Source organism: Thermobia domestica, chromosome 1, assembly GCF_964235325.1.
Source record: "Thermobia domestica chromosome 1, izTheDome1.hap1.1, whole genome shotgun sequence".
Classification (NCBI taxonomy): Eukaryota; Metazoa; Arthropoda; class Insecta; order Zygentoma; family Lepismatidae; genus Thermobia; species Thermobia domestica.
In genome coordinates this window covers 387,783,803-387,809,607 of record NC_137454.1, presented here as the reverse complement: position 1 = coordinate 387,809,607, position 25,805 = coordinate 387,783,803, and the positions used below count along the sequence as shown (strand labels likewise).

The 25,805-nt window shown below is 36.7% G+C and overlaps 1 protein-coding gene across 1 annotated transcript in view; it reads right to left on the bottom strand.

Moving 5' to 3' along the window:
- Positions 1–23,317: 23,317 nt before the first annotated feature.
- The window catches only part of LOC145682831 (G-protein coupled receptor Mth2-like), a 130,755-nt gene continuing 128,267 nt past the window's right edge, over positions 23,318–25,805 (bottom strand). Inside the window, exon 5 of the mRNA XM_081754199.1 lies at positions 23,318–25,503. Coding sequence (XP_081610325.1) covers positions 25,203–25,503 — 301 coding nt within the window. The 3' untranslated portion in view covers positions 23,318–25,202. The remainder of the gene's footprint in view (positions 25,504–25,805) is intronic.

The following is a 25,805-nucleotide window of genomic DNA, read 5'->3' as shown; positions in this document are numbered from 1 at the left end:
TCCGAAGACGACACGGCACATTCACCAGGCCTTTACAAAAAAATTCTGCTCCAGAATTTTTGATAATAATGGTATCTATAAATATAGAAAATTATCATTAATATACAAAATATAATTCCATAAATATTTCATAAATTCACAAAAATATAAGTCAACCACTACATTATACTATATACACAAGATAAAATTTAATTATTATATACAAAACTCTATATACAAAAATTTCGATAATCACGGCCGTGATTATAATATATAAATAATTATTTACAATTGATTAGTAGTAGTTTTTAATTTACATTTTATTATATACACATTTTTACTATTATCTATACCATTCTCCAATTTTTCGTTTCCAATTTTCGCTTCCAGCTTTTCATTTAACCTTTCAATGTCTCTGGACCCGATAAATCTTAATTTCGGAGACGTGACTCCGCTTATACGAATCGGGATTATCGTTCTCGTCCGAAATTAGAACAGTATTTGGTGTCAAGAACCTCCTGACTATAAATGGTCCATTCCATTTATCACTGAGTGATTTAGCAATTTTATCTTTTAAGGAAGATTTCACATTCGCTCGAATTAGTACTTTGTCGCCTACCTGGTACTCTACTTCTCTTCTTCTTTGCAGCATAATTCGTTTCCTTCTAATCCAGCTTTTTTCCATATTCTTTATGGCATCCATCCATAAAGCTTTAGTTGAATTTCCGGCTATATCTCCTTCTGAGATGTCCCATCGATTTTCTAGTGGGGTGTAAGTAGGACGTCCTAAAAATATTTCGATAGGGCACATCTTAAGACCGGAATGCTCGCTAATGTTTAGCGTATATTGTAAATCTGGTATTAGAGTCGACCAAAGATGTTGCTTATCTGCAAAATAAGCACGAATAGATGACTTAAGCGTTTTTATGAAACGCTCCGCTTCGTTCGCTTCAGGGTGGTATGGACTTAATGTAATATGTTTTATCCCAAGTCCGAACAAGAATTTCTTAAAGAACTCAGAAATAAACACAGAAGCGTTATCGGTGGAAATAGCTTCTGGATATCCTAAACGACTGAAGATATTAGACATCTTGTCCATTATTGAGGCTGACGATAACGATCTCAATTTCTCTAGCACTACAAATCTGCTAGCGTTATCAACCCCAATTAATATATACCTATACCCCTTAGAGTTAGGCAATACACCAATAATGTCAAAGTACCAATGCGATCCAATCCTCTTACTATATTCTGATATCAGTAACCCCATCTTTCTTTTATTCTCTTCCTTTAAAAGCTGACACCTATGACAACATCTAACATATTCAGCCACTTCCTCTTTCATGTTTCCCCACGTAAATCTTTTCATTAGCTTTTTCAAAGTCCGATACGTACCAGAATGACCTCCTACAAGCTTGTCATCATGATAGTACTCTATCAGAACCCTACGAAGAGCCTTAGGGATAAAAATCTTAAAAGGGTTGTGAACTGAATTGGTTTTCTTCATAAGTATCTTTTTGTTTAAAACAAAACCAGAAATAATTTCGCCATTTTCTAATCTCTCAATAATCGCTTTCAATTCTGGGTCTTCTCTTTGAAGATCTTCTATTGGTTCCTGAATCAGAGGCAACTTCCATCTATGAGCTAACCTTAAGTTGCTATCAAAGGCCGCTAACCCCAAAGGTCCGTCTACTAAACTAAACTCAAATGGATCGTTAACTCTTGTGAGAGTGTCAGCTATCACGTTATCTGCAGACCTAACGTGTTTGATCTTAAATGAAAACTGACATAATGTCTCAACAAGAGGGCCATACTTTAATAGACGCTTTGAGTTACTTAATATCCAAGTCAAGGCCTTGTTATCTGTCAGGACATCAAATTCTTTAACCAAATAGTGTTTAAATCGGGACATAGCTTTTACTAGGCTTATAAACTCTATCTCGTATATGCTTCTATGTTTGTCTGCTTCTGATAATTTTTTGCTGAAGAAACAAACAGGTTGAAGTTCCCCGTTACTGTTCTCCTGAGACAAACAAGCAGCTATGCTCTTTCCTGATCCGTCTACATTTAATACAAATCTTTTATTTAGATCTGGGGTCTTTAACACAATATTATCCACCATTATATCTTTTAATTTGTCTAAAATCCTTTGGTGTTCAGGACTCCAGAAAAATTTGTTCTTAGGAGATTTTAGTTCACTGAGAGGTCCCATCAGTTCCTGGAACTCAGGAGCGAATTTCGCATAATAACTGAAAAGCCCCAAGATCTTCATAAGACCTCTCCTATTCCGTGGAGGTGGTATATTTCTAATTGCTGAAACCCTAGCCGGATCGATTTCCATCTGATCTCCGGTAATAATATAACCTAGATAATTTATCGTAGTCTGAAAGAACAAACATTTATCCGGAGATATAGTAACGTTATATTCTCGAAATCTTTCTAATACCTTAATTATAGTATTTTTATGTTGTTCTATCGTATCTGAAAATATGAGAACATCATCAAAATAAGATCGTACTCCTTCCCCTTCCAAATCCCCAAGTATTTTATGCATCACTATTTAGAATGTTACTACCAGTTTTAATACCTACTGGGACTCTCGTAAATTGATAAAGACCCTTTGGCGTAACTATTGTAGTGATGTCACGTGAGCTAGGATCAAGTACCACTTGAAAATATGCTTTCTTAAGATCAATCTTTGAATAGAATTGCTTGCCTGATAGGCCAGCTAAACATTCTTCTATGTTCGGAGACGGGAAAGGATCATTTACTATAAGCTCATTTGCTTTAACAAAGTTCCCTACAATACGATAACTGTTGTCCTTGTTCTTCACCAAGAAACAACTACTGGCGTAGTTCGAATGGTCTACTTCAATTAATATCCCCTGCCTAACTAATTCTGAAATTTGAGCATCAAATTCCTTTTCTTTATTTTTAGGCACAGGGAATGGATTTTGCTTAAAAGGTTTGTTTTCGGACAGATATAATTTGCCTATACAACCCTTTATACATCCGATTCTATTCGTAATAACGTCAGAGTACTCAGCTCTTATCGAACCCATGAAAGAATTTATATCAGGATTCCGAAAACTCCACGATTCTCGATTAGAGTTTTTCACCTGTATGTTTTCTGGGTTTTTCACCTGCGGGAATCGATCAGAACTATTAACTAGATCACGATTAATTTCCTCCCCAATACATTTCATATTCTTCTTCAACAAGTCGTGGAATTTCTCTGATTGCTCTACGTCCACGTCAGAAACTTCCGAAGAACTAGATGATTCATTGTGTTTAACATTCGAAGTCGCTGAAGGAACTAAAACAACTTTCTTCTTTTCCGTTTCACACACAACACTATGATCGTGCTTAATCTGTTGATCATTTGCACAATCCATAATGTTTGTCGTCTTCTTTTTCTTTGGCTTCTTCTTCTTCGATGGTTTCTGCTTCTTAATCTTGGAATCCTTCTCTGAAAGGTTTAAATCCGGAACAGTCTGATAACCGGTGTCACAATTCATATCTACTTTGGAATTGTTCTTATCTTCAATGTCACCAACATTCGTCGAAATCATCGCTAAGTCCACTGAAGATCTACGATGTAAACCATCTTGATTACTATCCAATGACTTATGCGTGATGGAAGAGGTTTCTGGACATCCCTGATCAGTATCCAACCTCTGAATCTGCTGGTCTACACTACTGCTGTTTCTCGATAACTCTCCTTCAATTAAATTTCGTAGCCCAAGAAGCTGCGAAGCATCAGGAGCATTTATAGTTAATAAATGTTTTTCTAGAAGTTGAAGATCGAGGTCGCACTGTACACCCTTTTCGTTAGGACGGATTGAATATGAATCTGCCCTAATAAACATAGAAGATATTCCAGAAGATTTGTTAGATAAGTTCTTCTTTCGAAACTTTACACCAGTCTCTTTTCGTTGACTAGGCTGTTCTCCAGATCTAACTCCCTTTCGGAATGATTCCACAAAATCCCTGCGATAATTAAGTCGCACACGTTTCGTTCCATTACACAGAACCAACAAATGTTTCACGTAATCCACTAACGCCGACGTTGAACGCAGATATGGAATTCCCAATAAACAGTCGCAAGGAAGATTATCTGTTATTCTGAATACCACAGATTGAAAAAATCCGGATAAGTTTATCACCAAAGTCACCTCTTCGTCCGTAACAAAGTTAAGACCAGAAGGCGCATTGATGGTTCGTTCTTCCACCTTACGAACATGTTCTTCCACATTGCATCTTTTCACTAGATCTCGATTCACTAAATTAAAACTAGAGCCCCCATCAACACAAATATTTGTTAAAATATTATTAATTTTTCCAATGACGAACGTTGCCACCAATCCGTTCATCTCTGAAGAGACACTAATTTTCTTATTAACTGGAGGAACAAATCGATTCCTATTAAGGTTCCCAGAAAACCTTGAAGTATCCGAAACCCTAAAACTATTCTTCATGGGATTCGATTTTACATTAGGTAATGTAGAATTCGGATTATTATTAACATATTCTTTCTTATTTACTGAAGATCCTAAATTCGAACAAGACATTTTCTTTTTGCCTTTGTTACTCCTCAATAATTTAACATACTCCATTTGTTCCCTATTTTGCGAAACATATTGTTCGGATATTTCTAACAATTCTTGTCTATTTGCTGGACAATAATAATTTAGCATCCGAAATCGTTGATTTGGATTCAATCCATTTAAGATTATCCCAACTAGTTGACCTTCATTCAACCCGAGTTGTAAAATATCCATAGATATCATTACTGATTTGACATAATCGTTAATTAATTCTGTCAACCCCTGTTTTCTATAAACCTTTTCACCTACTAGTGAATGCAAAACTGTGGGTGTAATATATCTATGCGTAATATTATCTCTAAAATAAACCCAATCAATGTTATTATTTAAAGCTGAAGTAACTTCCTTCAATATACTACCGTCACATCTAGAGAGAAGTACTGAAAGAATCATATTAAATGAATAACTAGTATCCATTAATATTTCTTGGATCTTAAATAACATCTCAAAAGTCTGAATGCTATTATTTCCACTAATGTTCTTAATTTCTGACAGTTTATTCTCTAAATATGTTAAAGATCTATGAAAAGTAAATTTAGTCATCAGCTTATGTTCTAGATTAAAGTCTAAATATACATGATCTTGTTTATTCGTAGGAACGTTAATATCCCTATTACCTTCAGAACTATTCTGATTTCTATAATTCGAAGTATGACCATGCATTCTGAGATTAGGATTATTTAAACCCACTTTAGGAGTCGAACTCAAAACATTAGAAACTCTCTTATAATAGTTTCCAAGATTTAGATATTTATTCTGCATTCCAACTCGTTCTCCTGAGTTACTACTATCAGAAACATGCGGAATATTTCTACCTAAAGGCGGTTCCGAAAAAGTTACTCTAAGATCATTTCTAACAATTTGACTATTAGATGGATTAGCCATACGACTGGCTCTATCTAGATCAACTGAGTTCATAATCGATTGATTATTATCAATAGGAACACTAAACGATCTTACATTAAAGCTATTAGCTAATGGAGGAGTAAGTTCCATGGTCAAATGACCAAAAGTTGAGTTTTGATCCAAGCTAGGATAACCAGTAGCGTCTACTGTTAAGAAATCTGCATTCGACATATCAATGCCAACATAGTCTTGTCGAGACTCCATTATATGATCAGTATTTAAATAAACACTTTTATTAAGAACAACAATACAATATAAGAATAATATACTATAACTAAACATATACTACTATTTTCTACTCTACAATAATACTAGGATGGAAATCTACACGACCAAAGCAACAACGCTGGAAGGAAATTCGAAATTTTTTTAAAGATTCCAATAACATTTAATATATACAAAAATTTGTAAAGGCTGGCTGAAATATTTTTATCAAAATTCTTAAATTCAATAAAAAAATTTTTCAATTGATTGAACTAAATTGATTGAGTCACTATATTTTCCAAAACTAATTCTACAATTAATTCTGTATTCAGAATTCAAAAAAATTTTCGGTGGAATTATAATGTTGGAGGAGAAAACAATTTTCAATCTCAATTTCAAATTAATTGAATTACTACAAATTTATTTTCAAAGTATAATTCAATAGTCAAAGAACTTATTAGAGTCGTCAGACCGAATGCAAACCGATTAACGCCTAGTCGATGGGACTTTGAACCAGAAGATTTAGTTCTCCATCGTACATCTAGTCAGTGTGAAAGAGAATTATCATACCAATATTTCCACACAAAATTAAATTCAAAATAATTAGGAAACAAATTATTATATATTAAATAAATGACGACAACAACAATTCAATTTTCAATAACAATTTTATTAACAATATTGGGTTGTATATTTGCACTATTGCGTTAGAATAGTGTAAATATACTATTGAAAAAAATACAATCAAAAAAATTTTTATATTAAAAAAGATATACTATCAAAAAAAAACCTGAGTGAATCTATAGGCAAAAAGTTTCTTTATAAACTTGAAAACTAAATAGTAATTATCCAAAAAGTTCTTAAATGTATCTTCTATTATGCAAGAAACTACAAATGCAATACGTTAAGTTCCTCTAAATATCAATGATTCTCAATTATTCTATAAACGTTACTTATTATCTGAATTCATAAAGATAATCAAACTAACAATTTACAAGCGCGCATCTAAATTTCTATTTCTTTAAGAATTCTAATAATATTTTATTACTGAAATATTCAATTTCAAGCAAATAAGTCTATACAATATGGCTATATGATATATTAAACAATGCATCAATTATATGAACTCTCAGTCTTGATTTTTAGAAAAAGTGGAATGAAAATGTTGAATCTCAATTCTTCTTGACGTAAACATATATTATTCAACATTTCAAACAATTCTCAATCAATACCTTTTTAATTTCTTTCATTACTCTTTTCAATCAAGTGGAATGAGAATGTTAGAGGAAAGGATATTTGCATTTTAGTTTTCTAACGGCAAAACACTCGGAACTTCTCATATAAAATGAATCCTAACCAAATACTGTAAAAGAAACCAAATTAAACTGGAAATATTGGAATTCTTAAGGATTTTTAATAATTGGTCACTTTTGTCGCCCGTACTACTTAACTCCGAAAAGATGGAAAATTCCATAAAATTCTAGAAATTTTCGTAAGGGTGAAAAAATGATGGAATTGCCTTAGCAATACAACCTGAAGTGGATTTCAAAGCTTACAACCTCACAAAACACAGAATAAGACAAGTCACAGTCACTACTTGTAATAATTCAAAAATTACACTCACCTTGACTTGTTTATAGTATGGATTACCTTCTATGTGTAATGCTCGCTCTCTTTCGATAGTCAGGCTTCCGTCTGAGCTTTTTGATGTTCGATTGAAATCAGATTGGTGGTAAAGACATCTTTTTTCGAAAGTAAAGTAATTCCTTGCAATAAATTTTCTATGCCTTAGTTTCCGAACGAAAAATAAAAGCAAGAAAGAAGTATTTCTGATGTTTAAGCTACCCACACCAGCTAGTGCCCGATAGGAATTACAAATAATGTGATGTAAGCGGCCTTTTACTCGGCACAGTAGGCCCCACAAGCACTGCCCTTTAAACTTCACTATTTCTCTGCACAGAAGTAACAAAAAAAGCAAGAATAAGCTTATAAAGCAAATAACACTCTGTGCTACTATTTCACAAGCATATAATTCACTATGAAAGAAAACTTTCACTCTACTATTCACTTTCATTACTTAGCGACCACAAAACGAGGAAACAAAAAGAGCCCGTTTGACTTGCCACTAAGTTTGCTTGCGAGAATAGAATAGACGAGGAATAAAACATTCCTTTTTTTACTGATCACTTCGTTATTTAACTGACTTAACACCAATGTGATTTCATCGACAGTCGACGATAATACTCTCATCACACAAAACAGGAATAAAAACGGTGAACAAATTCTCAAAAGAGAAATCCTGCCGAAACGAAACAAACTCCATTGACTGCACAAATCCTCTCGTTACACCAATACTCCGTTTTGACACTATTCCAGCTATACAAAACGAACAGAGTAATCATCCGGCTATACCACTACGAAACAGAAGGGTAACCTTCCGGTTAAATAAATACGACAGAGTAACCTTCCGGCTAAGTAATTACGAACACAAGTACAGTAGGCACGGGACCCACTTTAGCTTGTAGATTCGGTTTTTTAAGACCACGCCCACAACTCGCGACTGCAATCTTTCCTCTAACAGTCTTACCAACTCTACCCTTAAACTTTTAACAGTTTCAATATTTTTCCTTCCTTCCTTCCAACATTTTTTACTTTTTCTTTTTTAAAAAAGAAAACATTATATGACAATACCAATGAATCTAACACAACCCATAGTGACTCTTACAATGAATATTTGATTAACTCAATCTATTTTACATTGTTTTATCCTTCTTTGGATGAAATTCTTGTGTCGTGTCCATACTCGTCAGCCTCATTCCACAGTCGGCCTCATTCCGAAGACGACACGGCACATAGTTTTGTAACGAAGTAACAAATTTTCTTCGTAAGTTCTAGTATTAAAAGTTATTCTTATTTATCTAATAATGCATATCTCTTCCGGTAATTCCAATAAAAGAGGTTATTCTAACAATACATCTAACAGAACCTACGAGGCCCTATGGTTGACATTGAGGCATGTTGAATAACTCCATATTTTAGTTTGTGATTGTGGAAGGCAGGGGCGGAATGGCAACCATAGGGCCCACCCACCCTGCTAAACTGAAATGAGGGCCCACCCTGCTAAACTGAAATGAGGGCCCACTGTATAAAAATGTAAAAAAATGTACTTGGCATTCTTCATATGTATTACATATAAAAGTCCATCTTCGAACCCATAAATACTATCCCATATATTCATAAAAAAGCAAAACATTAATTACAAAAACTCTGAGGTAGGATCATTTTAATAGTAATTCATACAGTGTGTAATTGGCACTATCATTTTTTATTGTAAACACACACAATACCGGAATTGGTGCTTTCAGTTATTTATATAGTGCTATTCGTTTTTTATGTAACAAATTTAAACCATTTATTTAAAAAATGAGTGTCATGTTTTAGAAAACCTAAAATATATACATGTGCAATAAGTAAAAACTAATCTCAAACCAACTTTGAAACACTGAATAACCTACTAAGTAACCCACATACACAAACTCGTCTAAATATTGCTGTATAATCTCGTGGAAGTACGCCCCGCTCTTAGCAGACAACTCCCCCCCCCCAAGCGTGGCAGGTGAGACAACAGACATGGCGTCAGTGTTGGATACTTGATAAAGCTGTAACTTTGTGGCCCCAATGCAACACAAAGAATGCGATTGGAAGTAAATTTGCGATAGATTTCGAAACGCAAGATTTTCCTTGACGTAAGTAAGTCATAACATCATATCTTAGTGTCGCAGAAAGATTAGATATCGTCTATCGTCTATCGTCTAGTGTAGTCCACCCATTCCTCGGCCGGCCCCAACTTCTCTTTCCATATGAATACCTACTTTGCACATCACAAAAAAATTTTTACATTTTACTACACTTTTATTTTAAATTAACTTTAAATAACTAAAGGGAAGTTAACATTTACACGATATACACACTGATTTGACAGACAGCATAATTGTTCAGCACTTTTAGAAGTTACACCAACGCTTACTTAGCCCAGTGCCGACAGCTAGTGTTCCCAAACGGGTCAGGTCAGGCTTCATCGGGTCAGGGCTCGAGTCGAACCTCCTTGGGTCACAGGTCGGGTCAGGGCTGCTCTAGCCACGGGCCGACTCGGGTCAACTTTCTTATGCGTCGTTTCGGCTAAAACCTATTCGGGTCATGAGTTGGGTCGGGTCGAGTTGAACGTCGACCCGAGAAGGATTTAGCCGAAACGGCGCATAAGAAAGTTGACCCGAGCCGACCCGTGGCTAGAGCAGGCTTGACTCGACCCCTGACCCATGAAAGCCTGATCTGACCCGTTTGAAAGCACTACGCGGCAGCAAACAGTTCACTGAATTTCGTGTTCGCCTATTAAAGTTGTGTAATTTCAAGTAAAAATAGCCATAAAAGATAAGCTACAATTGACTGAAATCATCCAAAGACGTGGTGTATACATTATAATTTATAAACACTTTAGACAGAAAAAAATACCTGTCAACTGTCCTGCAGTATTCGAATGAGTTACATCATGCTCATTTGTTTCTTGGGGCTTCACAGATCCAAATAGCCTACGTTGTTTTGGGGCAGATGCAGCTTTTTGTAAATCACATCTTCGTTTGTGTTCTGGATTTTTAGCACCACTTTTATATTTTTTCTTTACAGTAATCTTACAATCACTCTTACCATCCATACTGACACAACCACATCTGTCTTCCACGACAAACGACACGTAACTGGTGTTCCAATAATTGAATTGCTGCTATCGGATTTGCTCTTCGATGTAATATACAAATAAAACACGAGCCGAGGGCAGCAACTTCATAGTAATTGTTTGAGGTTTCTATAAAACAATCGTTGATAGTGGCGACTAATTTTTTTCGCTTTACCGCAATGAAAAAAAAAAGAAAAAAAGAAAAACGAAGCCTGATCCGATTTCTTTCTTCGAAGCTTGGTCTGAGGACAAAGCAGTTCAAAAGCGTTTCGGCTCCACCTCCACTTTCCACAAAAATATTATCTACGAAACTATTATTTCTTTAAAACATCGCTACTCGCCGGCTTGTAAAAGGACCGGAGTAGGCAATGGTATCCAAATCCAATAACAGCCTGAAATCTACTGTGTTTCTTATATTTAAAAAAGTAGCAGTTAACGTGTTCGTTTTTAACAGCTCCTGTATCATAAACCCCGCAATGGTTTAGGGTTGATTGTCTCATAGACGGAATCTTTTCAAGTCGATAAACGTGAAGAAGAATAAGGTCTGTTCATGAAAGTTTAACTTTACGTCTTTTTATGCAAAACACAAGTTTGCGGGAGTTACCCTGCCATATTTTTGATGCTGGTAGGTTTAATTGAGCACATCTTTTTAAAATTGGTGGACTGGGCCCACCTGTTTGAGGGGTTTGAGGACATTTGCAGGGTAGCAGGGTGGGCCAGTCCGCCCCTGCCGGAAGGCATTAAGTGCTTACAGTATTTCGTGATCAATTGGATTTAAATCTGGATATGGCAGGAACACGCGCAATACTGCAGCATTAGAGATGCAAAAAGGCAGCTTTTTTCTCATTAAGAAAAAGGATAATTTTTTTGGACAAAAAACGGAAATATTCACTGTTTTGCGTTCAATGATTTTCTTATTCAAGTATCAGTTTTATTTTCCTGTAGTGGATTCTACTGTACAATTAAGATAGGCATTCACAACAATCGATATTTATGAGTTTCATATTCAGCCCGAAACTGGGAACCTTTATTGATATTTCAACTGGTAAATAAATTCATCTCAACTGCGTAAAGTTCTGCAAACCAACAAACCAGAACTGTCATGTTGGTTGCCTAATCACCTGAAAAGTTCTAAAGTAAACGACCCAGTCGGGAGAGTAATGCTCCCGAAAGTACTTTTTTTTTTTTTTCGTGTTCTACTCTAGCCAGCTGTTTTAATAATCAGCTGTTTTAGTTGGTCGCATAATTTATAACATGAGGGTCAGGGTAGAACAAAACAAGCTCTGCAGGGCTTCTAATCCGTTCCTACTAATACTACTACTACTACTGCTTCTACTCCTAGTATGGGGCGCAGTGGCTCAGTGGTAGAGAGTTCACCTCCGGTGCTTCGGGTCCCTCGTTCGATCCCAGCTCGCGCCGTGTGGACTTTGTGGTGGACAAACACCGTGCTCGTGGGTTTTCTCGGGGTTCTCCCGTTTCCTCCCCCTTTCTTCATTTCAATCATTTCTCATTATTACCGTCTCCTTTAGCCTAACCGGCATAACCATGGGACGTTAAACTTAAAGATTTCATTTCTTTTTTGTCTACTCCTACTACTACTCCTTTTTAGTGATAGGCAAATTTCCAGGAAGATATTTTTTGGGAAGATTCCCAAAAATGGGAATTTTCCCGGAATTTATGTACAATCACAAAGAAAATTGCATCCTATTACTATATTATGATTTCAAAGTTAAATTCGTTTTTAAATCACAGTATATTATTACTGTTGTCTCCAGAGGATTCTCTGAACGGTATTATGTTATTTTATTAATATTTTATTACATTTAGATAGTACGCATAAATGTATATTTACTTACAATATGTCCTGCACAAGTAAAAATGTGGAAAAAATGGTATAGTAAGTCCACATACTTTTACATCGCTAAACAGTTCAAATTTATATGTAAGTGGACTGATATTACAAACATAATAAATTTTTAAATGTTATAAACAAAATATGTTGGGTAACTGCCAGAATATACATGTCTCACCATTTTATCAACATTTGCGCATACGTATTTACGTTCACAATATATGCAAGATACTGACTTATATTTATAATTTTGCACTTAACATTACCATACACGACCTTTTTTCCTACCCATTTCTCACATGTAAGAGAAATACGAGTCCTCTTCAGAAATTCGAGTCAGACCGATGTCTATTACTAACGGTGGTTCTGAGTGATTTTTACATAATTTCTACATTACTTTACGAACTGGTTCCTTTTTCTTCATTTGTAAATTAGTACTTTGTTACTTTTTAGTGCATATGGAAATGGAACGTAAAAAATCATATTATTATTTATATAAAGTACAATCAACGAATTTTAATTTTTTTATCTCCAAATTATTTAAAACCAAGAAGTAAATCATAATAAATGAAAATATAGTAATTAGTCATATGGTTCTTTTAATTTGGAAAATAAAGAAATTGAAATAAATTCCTTCCCGGGAATTTATGTACAAGGAAAAAACCCGGGAATATTCCCATTTTTTATTTTCCTTCCCACCGGGAATATCCCCACTGCCCATCACTACTCCTACTCCTACGACTCGTACTATTACTACTTATCTGCACAAAAGTAAGGAAATCGCTTGTTTGAGTATTATTTTCATCTTGTTTTAATAAAAAGCGTTATGAAAATTAAAAAAAAAATTCTTTCGTCCTGTTTGAACCCACACTAAAAGCGATATTTTTTACTAGCACGTAGCAATAGGACACTCGACCACGAGGGCCGACAGCTACAGCCGTTTGATTTCTGTTATTTGATTACTTCGTGGCAAGAAATGGATAACGCCAACCAATCAGAGCTGTGTATTTCATTTTTACTTCCGGGAGTATTACTCTCCCGACAAACATCTTGGCATTTGAAGGCGGCGCTCTAAGTGCCCTTTACATGCTACTAATAAATGAGAGGCCAGCGGTATTGCCACGTTGATTTTGTACACATCCACGTCTATCCTTTGCCACCTGATTGCGCTGTAGTTCGTCTGTTTAGCCATAACCACACCCCTTAGCATTCGCCATCATCGCGTCAGAGCTTGCATTTTATTCGTTTAGCTGAAATGCCAAGATGTTTGTCACAGGCTTTAGTTCTCTATAGTACATCTTCATAATGCATTTTACTGGTTTACAAAAAAAGGAAAAAAGCAAAGAAAATATCTTTTTCTTCTTTCCGTTTATCTTTCGTTTTTCCTCTTCCTCTCCCTCTGTTCTTTTTTGAAAAAATATTACATAATAAAACTAATTCTTTTCTTTCTTTCTTTCTTTCCTTACTCTTTCTTTCTTTATCTCTTTCTTTCTATTTTTTTTCTTTCTTCCTTTCTTTTCTAGAAGTAGTAGTAGAGAGAGTGGCGTAGGTAGAATGTGAAGAGAAGTTCTTCTTCTTCTTCTTCTTTCTGTTCTTTCTTTCTTTTCTTATATATATATAGCTCTCTCTGAGAAGAAAATATGAGAATGGAAAAGAAGAAAAAGAAAGGTGAGAGAAAAACAAGAGAGAACAAGAAAACAATGAAGTTATAAAATTAAAAAAAAACTTGTCTTCCTAAAAAAAATTGGAGGGAATAAAGATAGCATCTCTTTCCCATTCTTCTCTTTCTCTCCTTCTCCCTTTCTTTCTAACTCTGTCATAATAAAGAGGCAGAGGTAGAGAGTCACCCTCTCTCTCTTTTCTTTCTTTTCTTTCTTTCTTCTCTCTCTGTGTGTCTCGCGTCTCTATTTCTTTTCTTTCTTTCTACACTGAGAAAAATGATTGGGTTGAAACGTGACCATGCAGTGTGGTAAAAAGATTTAAACCAAATTGGGTTTTTTAGGAACGATGAGTGGTCACTTGCAACCCAAATGCATTAACCGTTGGGTCAACAAAATGACTATATGTCACCGTAGAGTATTTTAAACCAACAATTGAGTCATACCTGGTTAACAGGAAGTATCATGATACGTGAAACATATAGTCTAATCGAAGCTGATTTAAGTGGACTATTAAGTATTACAAAAATTACAACACATGTTTGTTATTTACTGTCTATTCAGTTGAAATTATACCACCATCAAAACCTATTGCGAGCAAACGAAGACTATGAACGACCTATTAAGGTAGTTGTCCGAAAACTACCTATCGACACAGACTTAGACGACCTGAAGGAAGAATTCTCCCGACTGGGGTACAAACCAAACAGCGTCCACCAAATGCCTCGTAAAAGCAAGACGGATGACAAGAAAATAATGATGCCTCTGTTGTTGGTAGCTGTAGAAAGAACTGCAGCTGTCAGAGAGATATATGCAGTTAATACCTTGCTACATTACAAAGTCGTAATTGAACCATATAAACCTCCTTCAGGTGCCAACGCTTGGGACATTCGCAAGACACCTGCCAAGCCCACCCGAGATGTCTCAAACGAGGTTTCTATACACCATCAGCAAAGGAACCTTCGATTCCCGCTGCTGACACTATCCAACCCATGATTACAAATACCGAAGATACTGAAGCTTCCACTTCTTCAAACACCCTGCCACTTACTGCCCTTCCTCAAGATAGTTCTAAAGACGACCTAGACTTAAAATCCGTTCTTTCCTTACTCAAGGGCTTACCTTTCTGCAAAATATTAACCCATATCAAACGTGGTATCACTCGTTTCCGACAAGCTGCAGACTCAGCTTCCAAGGCTGCAGTAGTAATAGAAACAATAGCGGAAATGGTTGACGATGGCTGTTTCTAAATCCAGCGTATTGCATCACACACTTATACTTGCTACCTGGAATGTAGACGGCCTAGAGGGGCAAAAACATATGCTTATCAGATTTCTAACCCAACATAGAGTCGATGTCATGTTCATCCAGGAAACACATTTTACTGCTCGAATCACTACTTGGCGCCTACTAAATTACATTGTGTACCGACAGGATAGGGTGGGCAGACAGAAAGGAGGATTGTTACTTATAATTAAAAAGGCATTCCCAGTCAGGTTGATTACAATACCAACCTTACTTACTTTGGAGGCACTTGCTGTTGAGTTAATAACTCCAGGAGTTTCATTAATATTGGTCACTGGGTACAGGTCCCCGGCCACACAACTAGAACCCACAGACTTCGATGTCATAGCTAACTTAGGGCCAAAAGTCATCTTAGCTGGAGATCTTAATGCTAAGCATGGAGAATGGAACTTCATTACTCCAAACACTGCTGGAGATGCTTTACACGAATACCTACTCACGTCCAACTTCATCATCAGTGCTCCACCAGATCCTACTCATCATCCAAAATTTGGCTCGATGTGCTTGATGTCGCTCTTTGCAAAGATGTGTCTTTTACTGTCCATCCTTATGTTATTTCGGATTTAGAATCTGATCACGACCCAGTCATTTTTCACGTCTCACATAGAAGCATCGCCCATTCTGCCCCTATATTCAAGAAAATAGAAACTGATTGGGATGTATTTAAACAAGAACTAAACACTATGATCGACCTACGAGATCGGCCCGCCACCATTGAGGACATCGACCAAGCAGTTTCTCACATTACATTAGCACTTCGTACAGCGGAGGCAGCTAGCTTCACTACCAGAATCTCTCCAACACACACAGGTCAATGCGACAGTCTACATCTGCAACTTTATCTTCATTTAAAACGTTGGACTAGACGCAGATGGCAGCACACACTCCATCCTGCATACAAGACCCTGTGAAATAAACTGTGTGGGAAGCTCAAGATGCTGACTCAGCGACAAAATCAACAGTACTGGGAAGACACTTTTAGAAATGTCACCGTAAATGATCGTAAAATTTGGACGTACTCCAAATCCTTTCAACGTTCCTCAAATGCTTCCTACAGGGACCACAAGGACTGACTCAAGACCTCAGTCGCAAGCGGACATATTCGCTGACTCCCTGAAAGCATAGTTTCAGCCCAATAGAGCAAGTCTTGAGCCCTATTTCCGACAGCATGTCCGAACCACATTATATCGCATGAGTACTCAAAAACCTCCACATGGCATCACCTTAGTAACACCACGCAAAATAGAACGCCATATCAAGTGTCTGCCTGCATAAAGAGCACCTGGGCCTGATGGGATTCGAAGTGAGATACTGAAACATCCAACCCGAAAATTATTGGTCTTTTTGACATACTTATTTAATGCCATCTTTCAACTATGCTACTTCCCAAAGACCTGGAAGGAAGCAAGTATCCTCACCATCCTCAAACCTGGAAAGAATCCACTGCTTCCAGAAAGTCATAGGCCGATAAGTCTTCTGTCCCATGTGACTAAATTTTTTGAGCGTGGGTTCCTCTGGAGACTGAAACAGCATGTCGACAATAGTGATCTTCTACCCTACCATCAATTTGGGTTTCGTGCTCAACATAGCACTACTACGCAACTCGTAAGAGTAGTGGATCACTTAACTGTGGCTTTCAACAGAAAACAACATACTCTTGGAGTGTACCTGGATGTCTCAAAAGCTTTTGATAAAGTCTGGTTAGCAGGACTATTATATAAGCTACACGCCCAAGGTCTTCCGGATAGTATTCTGCATTTACTTCGTTCTTACCTCGTTCGCAGAAAATTTCATGTGTCTATTGATTGTGTCAAATCCTCATCTAGACCAATTAAAGCAGGTGTTCCACAGGGCGCTGTATTTTCACCACTTTTATATAATCTGTATACAGCCGATCTTCCAACCCTACCACATTGCTTCTTAGCAACGTACGCCGACGATACCGCCTTTTTTACAACAAGCAGTTCACTTATACAGTGTTACATCTATATGCAACGTCAACTGAACAGTTTTCAGGAATGGGCCAGACGTTGGAGGATTAAAGTAAATACCGAGAAAAGTTGTACTGTTATACACAGTAGAAGGCGTATCCGCACCCGTCGAAATCTAATATATGAGAACGCATACATTCCTCACGCCACACATGCTAAATATTTGGGAGTATATTAGACCGTGGGTTAACGTTCGCTGCGCACTTCAAGGACATAAAGCAAAGAGCATTACGCAAAATCACAGCATTATATCCCATTTTTCGCTGCAGTTCAATTTCTCATGAGGCCCGAGCGCACATCTTCAAGATGATAGTCCTGTCCACACTTTCTTATGCATGCCCTGCCTGGCAACATGCCTCATGGCCAACATGCAACGTGACCTTCAGACACTCGACAGTGTGCAAACTAGAGCCGGTCGTATCATCACTGGCCACGACAGATATACTCGCAACCGCCAAATTCTGGAAGATTTAGAGCTTCCCCCTGTTAGAGAAGATTTAAGCCATCTCCACCGTAAGTTCTGGCGTACCTTACCCAGGCATATTAACCCAGCTATTGCTAATATCGGCACCGAATGCGCTCTCCGGAACGTCCATCGCATGCCACGCATACAATAACTCTCTAAAGCTCGCCTAAAGTCACCATCAGCCACTCTGCGACAGTTGCAGATGTAGCCTACCATACCTACCAACTCAATAGTAATACCCAGTTTTTCACCTGTATCTCTGTATTTTGATCTATTTCATTCTACTCATAGAGTCAGGGACTTTGGCCCAATACTCTACATAAAACTTCAACATTACCGTGACCGTGACCGTGACCGTGACTGTTGGTGTTGAATAAAATTCCAAGTAACACGATAAAGTGGTAATCATTTTATATTGTGTAGTGTTGGGTCACCTATGTAACCAACGCATGGTTTGTTAAATCCCGTAACGGTTAATGGGATATTTACTCTTTTAACCCATTATTTCGTCATGCTTTAACTCAACCATGGTCAATTTTATCTCATTGGTGGGTTCATTACACTCCCCTTCTCCAAGCGACCCCACACTGTGGTCATTTCTTACCCCATGTTTATTTACTTTTAACTACACGTGTGGTCAAACGCATTATCGGGTTAATGGAATTTACACTTTGTTGGGTCATATTGTACACCAAGTTGGGTTAAATGCATTAACCGGTTAAGCGATTTTAAACCAATTGGATCATTAGGTTGGACTCCTATATTTAACTACAGTTTGGGTTGAATTTATTTCAACCCAATTTAACTAAACGCTTTGACCCTATTTGGGTCGGAGCAGTTTTAGCCACGTGGTTGGGTTAAAATATGCACCAATAGGGTCAATTTCAACCCAATCATTTTTCTCAGTGTAGAAAAAGAAAGAAGAAAAAGACTTCCTCTAAAGAAGAAAGAAAGGATAGAAAAAGAAACAAGGAAGGAAGGAGAAGAAGAGAGAGGGATCATTCTCTTGTTTTATTTTCTCTCTTTTTTCACGATTTCTCTCTCATTCTCTTCTTTTCTTTGTCTTTCTATTCTTTTTCCTCTTCCTTCTTCTTGTAGAATTTGGCACATGTCTCGTTCTTTGTTCGGAAACCAATTTATCGTGAGCTTCAGTATTCTATTACAACTTAATTTAAGTTCACGTTACAAAATGAAAGCCTTAAACGGTTAATTTAGATATGATGTTAGTTGATGGTAGTATAGATAGATTATTTAGAGAATTTGTTATTTCTTCATAGTGTTGTATCACGTCAAGATTTTTGAAATGGGAAACTTCAATATAATTAGCACCGTAACCTTCTCCCACTCAGTGCCATCCCGTGGAAAATCAGCGACCGGGGCGAGATTATACGACGACTTCACCTCCGTACATATGAGTGAAGTCGATAGACCAGCCGCGAAGCGCCACCATGGTGGGCGCAAAGCGTAAGAGAATTTTCAAAAATAAACCCTACTTTTCCTTGATTTTGAGCACTTTTTATTTTTTCCTTAAATTATATATATATATATATATATATATATATATATATATATATATATGATTTTTCCTCCCGAATTTTCCGCCCCCTTACTTCGGCGCCCGGGGACGTCGCCCTGTTCGCCACTCTCCACGGCACGGTACTGCTCCCGCTCAAATGTTAACGGAAGGAACGAGTTTAATATATATATATATATATAAATATATATATAATATATATAAATTATATATAAATTTGTATATATAATAGTAGTTTTACAGTAGTTTTAATATATATATAAATTTGTTTCACGTATCCTCCAACATAAATGTGTTTCCCTCCAGAAACCTTACTAACTGAAGTTTAATTTATGAATAAATAACTACTAAGTCTAACTATTATATTTTCAGAACTGTTATTGCTAATATTATTAAATTTTTGCTGAAACATTTTTGTCGAAGAATGTTACTGTAATAATTCTAACTCACTCATTTACTCTATGGCCTATGGTATGGCCGTTCTGCGACAGGCTGATGAGACATTACAGTCTCTCTGTGAACCTATAGCACCTGCCGGTGAATTTCAGCCACAGTTACATGTTTCGTCCACAGAAATCGAATAACTGAGCGTACTTCTTCTCGAGGCCAGTTTTCCAAACGAATCGCCATTTGTATTTACCAAGGATCTTATAAAGTAGAGGATCTGCCCTACTCTGCCCACTCCGCCCAATAGGATCGCAATGTTTTGAGCCAACAATCATGGCGGAAACGAAAGTAGCCAATCAGACGATGGCAGGAACGAGAGTAGCCAATCAGATGTGCCGATGCTCGGTTGTTTTTTGGCTTCATCTATATTTTTAACATCCTTGGTATTTACCTTCAACTAGCACCGTAGGTGGCGGGAGGCTGAAACTCTGCACAGTTGCCAACTCCATGTATTTAAAATTATCGCACACTCCTCATTTCTCTATAACAGACGAAACTCCAGATATACCGGCCTTGCACGTTAGTTTCTGAGTCTCGCTCGCAATTCGCCTCTTTTCACCTAAAGAGCATGTACGGCAGGCGTCAAATTTAAAGTTTTATTTTCTCCGGCCAAATAAGTTTGTGGCGGACAACATCGTGTCCGTAGTCTCATTTCCTCCCACATTTTCAGTCCACTAATCCATTCACCATCATTCACTTACCTTCATCATAGTCTTCTTTAGCCAAAAGAACATAATCGTAGGACGTTAAACTGAAGGATTTCATTTCATTGAAAGGTTCGTTTTTCTTGTACTCTCGTAAAATTTCAAAGATGCACTTTCTGTGCTAATCCTCCTTTTAGGCATCCCTGTTGTCTCTTGAATCTTCTCTTATGATTCTCCTGAATGGAAAACAACTCAACTGTAGAACAAAAACAAATTTAATACGACAAAAGATGGACAAGCCAAGTCATATCTCGCCAATAAGCATGATGCCTGATTCTTGTATTATTGATTCATCTTTTGAAACTTTAACAGAAGACAACTTTAAAGATTAGTTTTATTTTGTTTTTTTTTTCTATCCTTCGTGTGGTTATTGTGAAGCCTGTTGAGTTCTTCTTGTTGAAGAAGGTAAAAAGCGGAGATGTGTCACTTGGGAGATATAGAAGGCGTTAATCTAATGGAAGCCACGCTCCTCTGGGACAATCCACTACATGACCTCTTTCTATATCTGTGACAGCAACAGGCTTTCTCTACAGCACTCAGAGATCGTCTTTCCTTTTGCTCCACACAGTCTACATCCGTTGATAATATCCTGCATTTTCGCTTGTGAACGTTATTTCCAACAACGTAACTCTATTTTGTATACGAAGGGAAAACTATTGTCTGTGATACCAATATTATTTTATTCAAGATATAGGGGAAATAACACTTAATTTTAATCTTGTTTAATTATTGCGATGTTCTTCCGTATTTTAAAAATGTTAGCCAATTCAGATATCTTTAAAAAGTCCTATACTCTTAACCATGGTGACTGGCGCAATCGGTGTTTCTTTCAGAAAAAATGTTCTGAGGGGACTCACTGTTGATACCATTCTATTTATGATTATATTGTTAACGTATTATTTTGGTCTCCTTCGAGGAGGCACTCTCAGAGCTCCGAAGGGGGGGTAGTGCCCCCCAGAAAAATATATTTGGAAGAAACACTGCACGCACTGAGATCGACTTACACTGAGAAAAATCTGTTATCTTTGCAGCGGTATATTGTATATACAAATATAGGGAATTCATATGTTTACTACGTAAATCTGTACAGAGTGTAAGTTATCCAAATGCTACATATGTATTGCCCTTTTCCGCTTAGATATTACACCATGTTGCTGCAGAATGCCACACATCTAACAGTCTTCTTTATACAGTACAACCCCTCAAATCTGAACCCCGGAGATCCGAAAACCCGGCAAATCCGAACACGTTCTCAGGAGAAAAAAAATAACTACACCTGGAAAATGAAACAAAATAGATTTAATCACACAAATTTAGTTTTTTAAAGGTTTTAACATTTTTAGACTTAATGCTTATTCAAAATCATTATTTAATTATATTCTTACAAGAAGACAGTTATAGATATGCGACAATCATTTTGGACATAAGTGTATACCCGCCAGTCAAGGGCACTGCCCTTTCGACCACTAGTCCACCCTGTCTAACCTCAGTCGTTGTTTTACCGCCAATTCAGTAACGAAATTAGTACCTAATATTATTTCCCGGGTAATCCGAACCCCCCGAAATCCGAACAGGCTTCAGCCCCAATTAGTTCGGATTTGAGGGGTTGTACTGTATTACATACGTTTATGTACGTTATGTACGTCAGCTATATGTTATATACGCCTATATGTATGTGAGATCCTAACCGCCTATATATGGGTACAGCTTTTTCTTTCATACGGAAAGTACGTAAAGATGGAACATTTATAAGGAAAGTACTGTAAAACTCACATTTTCAGTTACACGTCATACCACAGGATGTCACGTTAAGTGACATAGTTAATCCTATAGTCAAAATTATAGGATTTGCGAATGTAACCTTAGTTTTCACGTACACCATATACATTGTATTTCTTTGTGTTGGAGGAAATCCTCGAGAATTTGCAAAACAATACGGAAAGTGTTGCCTTTTTGATTGATGCTCCAAGAGTGTCCCTCGACCTAATTAAACTGCCATTCTATGCTACAATTTTGTTTCACTTTATTTAAAAGAAAATTTTAGTTTTAAAGTTTGCAAGTGATTAAATGATTGATCATTTGTTTCAAGCTCTAGAAAGATGAAAGAGTAGTGATTTTCTCTATTCACGCCATGTACACTCATGTCCAAAATGATTGTTGCATATCTATAAGTGTCTTCTTGTAAGAATATAATTTGATAATGATTTTCCAGGGTACTTTTAATACTCATACTATGTGCATAATCGGGAAATGTATATTTGTAGAAAATTTCATAGGAAAAGAATTTCAAATACGAAAATTAGAATGAGTAGAACAAAATGTTGCTTAATGGACAACAAAGTTTTATTTTCGTTTAATTGCTCTTATTTACTGCTGTTTTGACATGAAATTTGCAACATACATGTCTTTGCCGATTATACACATACTAACATTATAAGAAATACCGGGCAAATTCGTCATCAAATTATATTCCTACAACAACATATTTATAGACATGCGACAATAATTTTGGACATGAGTGTACTTTCAGCAAACCAGATAGTAAAACAATGACTGAAACAACCGTTGTAGCTATATAGGGTGTACCAGAATAAGTGAAAACTAAGGCAGGATTCCTTGGGCTCAATAGATTAATTATTTTGCTAACAAGTGTATAGATGAAAAGCGAATAGTTTGCCCGTCAGATGGTGAGTTTGATAAACTAATGCTGTTGATTAATTTGTCGTACTTTTGGACACAGTAAGAGCGAGAAAGGAAAGGGGAGTACGCGGTCTGGCAACACTGCGCTAAAAATCGCGTACCATTGGCTACTGCTGGAGTTACATCAAATCTGAAAAAGGTTGTCGTGAGATTTGTGGATCAGAGACAAAAAGAAAAGATTAATAAATGTTTATTTTTATTCTGAAGTGTGTTACAATCAATTAATCATTTCCGTAAACTTGATTTACAGTTAATTTTAAACTAGACTATACAAAGTGTGATCAAAATGTACGGTGAATATACTTGCACAGTGCCATCTGTCGACGTTCTATCAACTATAGTGAGCACAGCAGCCTAAATCTTTGGTACAGTCAGTGTCGAGTTTGAACGAGTTGTGACATGTTAGTTGGCTTCCAGAGGCAGAGGAGTGAGGACGTGCTAAGAGTGTCTGTCGCGCGCCAATATTAAGTTTTGTTCTACGCTGCAAAGAAGCTCACGAAATGTTAAACTCAGTGTATGGCGATGAAGTGGTGGTATTAAAGGCTCTTTACAAGAGGTATGAGTGATTCAAAAGCTGCAAGGAGTCTGTTGAAAACGAGCAACGATCGAGACGTTCTTCGATGCCAAAAACAGAACAAAACATGCAAAAAGTGGCACAAATGAATTGTTCAAACAGACGAATCACTATTCGAGAGCTTTACGAAGTACTAAACATCTCGTATGGGTCCTTGAGAAGCATTTTACTCGCCGATTAAATGGGCAAATGGCTTCTTTATTCACCACGAAAACCCGCCGTACTTCACTTTATATTTGATTAGTGCTGTCGAAATCGGTTTCTGAAAGAAAAAACGAAAACCGGTTCTTGAAAAAAGTGAAATTTCACAAAACCGAAATGTCGGTTTTAAAAACAGAAAACCGCATTTGCGGTTTCGGTTTTGAAAACTGCATTTGCGGTTTTTGGTTTTCAGAAAACCGGTTTTCTCAAAAAACCGAAAACCGCAAATATCACAACAATTCGACAGCACCACTATAAATATTAAAGATCTCAGTCTAAGCGGATGAGATTTCAAATTGAATTTCATGAGTTGCATGTGTAGTGATCTTAAATAGGGATATACCTTATTTTTTATTTAGCTGTGGCTTGTACAACCAACAAACTATCCCTTTTGCACAATTTTGCACATATTACCATGATACTCTTGTAACAAATAAAAAAAAGTTAAAACACAGATATAAATCAATACAATTGTCTCGCCTTATAGATACTTTAACAATTGTTAAAAGGTGTAATTAAAAAACCGCAAACATTGTTTCTGTTTTGAAAAGGACAAACATGGTTTCGATTACAAAACAGCAAACACAGTTTCGGGCGGCTTTCGCTTTCGAAAAGAGCTCTTGCGGTTTCCGTATGGAAATCCGCTTTTGATGCTTCAGTTTTAAAAACCGCATTTGCGATTTCGGTTTTGAAAACCACTTTTGCTGTTTTGGTTTTGGAAACCGCATTTGCAGTTTTGGTTTTGAAAACCGCTTTTGTGATTTTGGTTTTGAAAACCGCATTTGCGGATTTGATTTAGTAAACCGCATTTGCGGTTTTCGGTTTTCAGAAAAACGGTTTTCTCAAAAACCGAAAACCGCAAACGACATAAAAATTCGACAGCACTACTTTTGATCCGCGAGTTTTTGGCCGAAAAAAATATGCTTGTCTGTCCACATTCGCTGTGCTCTCCAGATATAGCACCATGCGACTTGTGAATCTTTCCCAAAATTAAAACCGTGCTTAAAGCAAAATGTTATGACACCGTTCGTGACATTGAGGGGCCACGACAGAGCAGCTGAACGCTCTTTCAAAAGAAGCCTCCCAGATATGGTTCCAGACATGGTCTGACGTTGGAATGAGTGCATTGCTAGCCAAGAGCAGTATTTGAAGGAAGTTCCATGTAAACTTTTAATTTTTTTTTAAGTAAAATTATTCTCCGTATATTTTATATCACACCTCGTATTTTTGTTTTATTTTAGGACATTTTAAAATCAACAAATAGTTTATTGAAACTTGATTTACAGTTAACTTTGAACTAGATTATATGAACAACAAACTAATCACATTTTTCTCTCCTAATGTTTCAACCAGACGCGTTTGATTTCAGTGGTTCCAAAGGTATCGGAGTGCTCGTTTCAGCAGTGATATCGGACGGAGACTGAACGGTACTCTTCTTTCGAATTTCAAGTTTCGGATATCTTTTAGTGATCAGGCGATACACTTCCTTTGTGCAGACAAACATAATGAACATGAAGAGACCAATTAACATATTAATGATGTCCGTCAGGAACCAAACGTAAGACGGACCACCAACTGCGAAGGAAATGACTTCGGCTATCCAGCTAATACCCATCAACATCATCAACTTCAAGTTCATTCGGACTCTGAAAAGGATAAAAAAAATATACATTTAAAAAATAGTTAATAGCAGATTTGGAACAGCACATCGTAGAGAATTTGAATTACCGAAAAAACTAATTAGATTAACTAAGATGTGTTTAACCCTTTGGGGAATTTTGGTACAGATCTGTACCATAGCGTGGACCTTCGGAATTCGCTTTATAAATCTCTAGTAAAGCTTTTCACACCGTTTTTTTTTTTTTTTTTTTTGCAGTCATTCAAACTTGAAGACACCAAAGAATATCTTTCATGTGCATTTTGAAGTCAGGCGTGCGATGTCTGGGGG